The 1,402-nt window shown below is 41.2% G+C and overlaps 1 protein-coding gene across 1 annotated transcript; it reads right to left on the reverse strand.

The window, feature by feature from the left end:
- Positions 1-376: 376 nt before the first annotated feature.
- LOC112138880 (rho-associated protein kinase 1-like) lies at positions 377-1,398 on the reverse strand (the record flags this gene model as incomplete). Its single annotated transcript, XM_024261550.2, has 2 exons — positions 377-762; positions 1,266-1,398. Coding segments are annotated over 2 exons (447 nt in total), but the record flags the coding sequence as incomplete, so codon positions are not given.
- Positions 1,399-1,402: the final 4 nt, after the last annotated feature.

Raw genomic sequence — 1,402 nt, forward strand, 5'->3', positions numbered from 1 at the left:
CTCTGTAGCATGCTAGTAAGCTCATCTGTCGCGAGCTAGCAAGCTTCACTGTAGCAGGCTAGCAATCTCATCTGCAGCGAGCTAGTGAGCACCTTTGTAGCGAGCCAGCAAACTCCGCTGTATCAAGCTAAAAAGCTCCTCTGTAGCAAGCTAGCAAGCTCCTCTGAAGCATGCTAGCCAGTTCATCTGTAGCGAGCTAGCAAGCTCCTCTATAGCGAGCTGGTGAGTTCCGATGTCCACCAGGCAACTAGTTAGCGTAGCGAGCTAACCCACTGAGTCTGCCCTTAAGTCAATATGGGAAAACACAGAAACTGTGGACAAAGCCATTCAGGACTCACATTTTCTGCCTACTTTCAAACCATATGGGACCCACTTGGTTGTGCTGGCTGAGAGTTTGTTAAATATTTTGTGTTTAAGTGTCACTGGTGACACCTCCAGTGTTAAAGGGTTAACAGGAAGAAGAAGAAAAACCCCCAGAGATTCCTGACCTGCTCTTCCCGGAAGCTTGCTGTTGCCTGTTGGACTGGACCCGGATGGCCCTCCGATGGCTCGATAACTGAGGAGAGTTTCTCGGTGAAAAGTGTGGGGAGGGTCGTGGAGGAGAGTGGAGCTGCGTGTCCACGGGGTTGATCTGCGCCGGAGGACTCCTTAACGGGTGTTTCTTCGGGATCCGTTTGAGGAGGTGGCTGATCCAGTGCTGCTGCTCCTCTTTGGAGCTGGTTAGCACCAGCAGGTCTCTGGCCGTGGACATGTCATAGTTCACTGAAATAGAGGAAAGCAACCAGATTAGAACCAGGAATAAGATGAAATTTACTTCAGAGAAAACTTATTTTTTTACTGTTGGAGTTATAGACACTGGAAAATACTAATTTCTTCAGAATCCTAAATTTGTACTTAAAAAAACTGATATTTTTCACAAAATATTAACTTTAATTGTTTTCTTTCTAGAAATTTGTCTCAAATATTTTTGTTGATTTCGAATTAAAATTCTTACTTTTATCTCAGAAACTTTTATCTCAGACTTTAAACCTATAATTGAATTATTCAAAAAATGTCATATTTCAGATTTATTTGATTTTTATTTCTAAAACATTTATAAATTAAAGGAAATTTTAGAAAAAACACTGATAAATCATTTTACCTGTTATGTATTGTCAAGTTTTAAATGATTTTATTTTTTATATAAGTGTTACTTTTCTTCTAATTTAAAATTATGGGATAATTTCTTTATTCTGTTCTGTCAAATTTGCAAAAACGGAACTTACCTTTGCAGGGAACAAAAACTTCTTCTTTTTTGTCCAAATGGTCTTTATGGAACTTGATGTGACAGCGGCGGCACTCGATGGCCGGTGGCGGTTTGAAGACGCTCCACAGCGGCTTGTTGCAGGTCTCACAGTTGGCG

This window comes from Oryzias melastigma, unplaced genomic scaffold (assembly GCF_002922805.2).
Source record: "Oryzias melastigma strain HK-1 unplaced genomic scaffold, ASM292280v2 sc05984, whole genome shotgun sequence".
Taxonomy (NCBI): domain Eukaryota; kingdom Metazoa; phylum Chordata; class Actinopteri; order Beloniformes; family Adrianichthyidae; genus Oryzias; species Oryzias melastigma.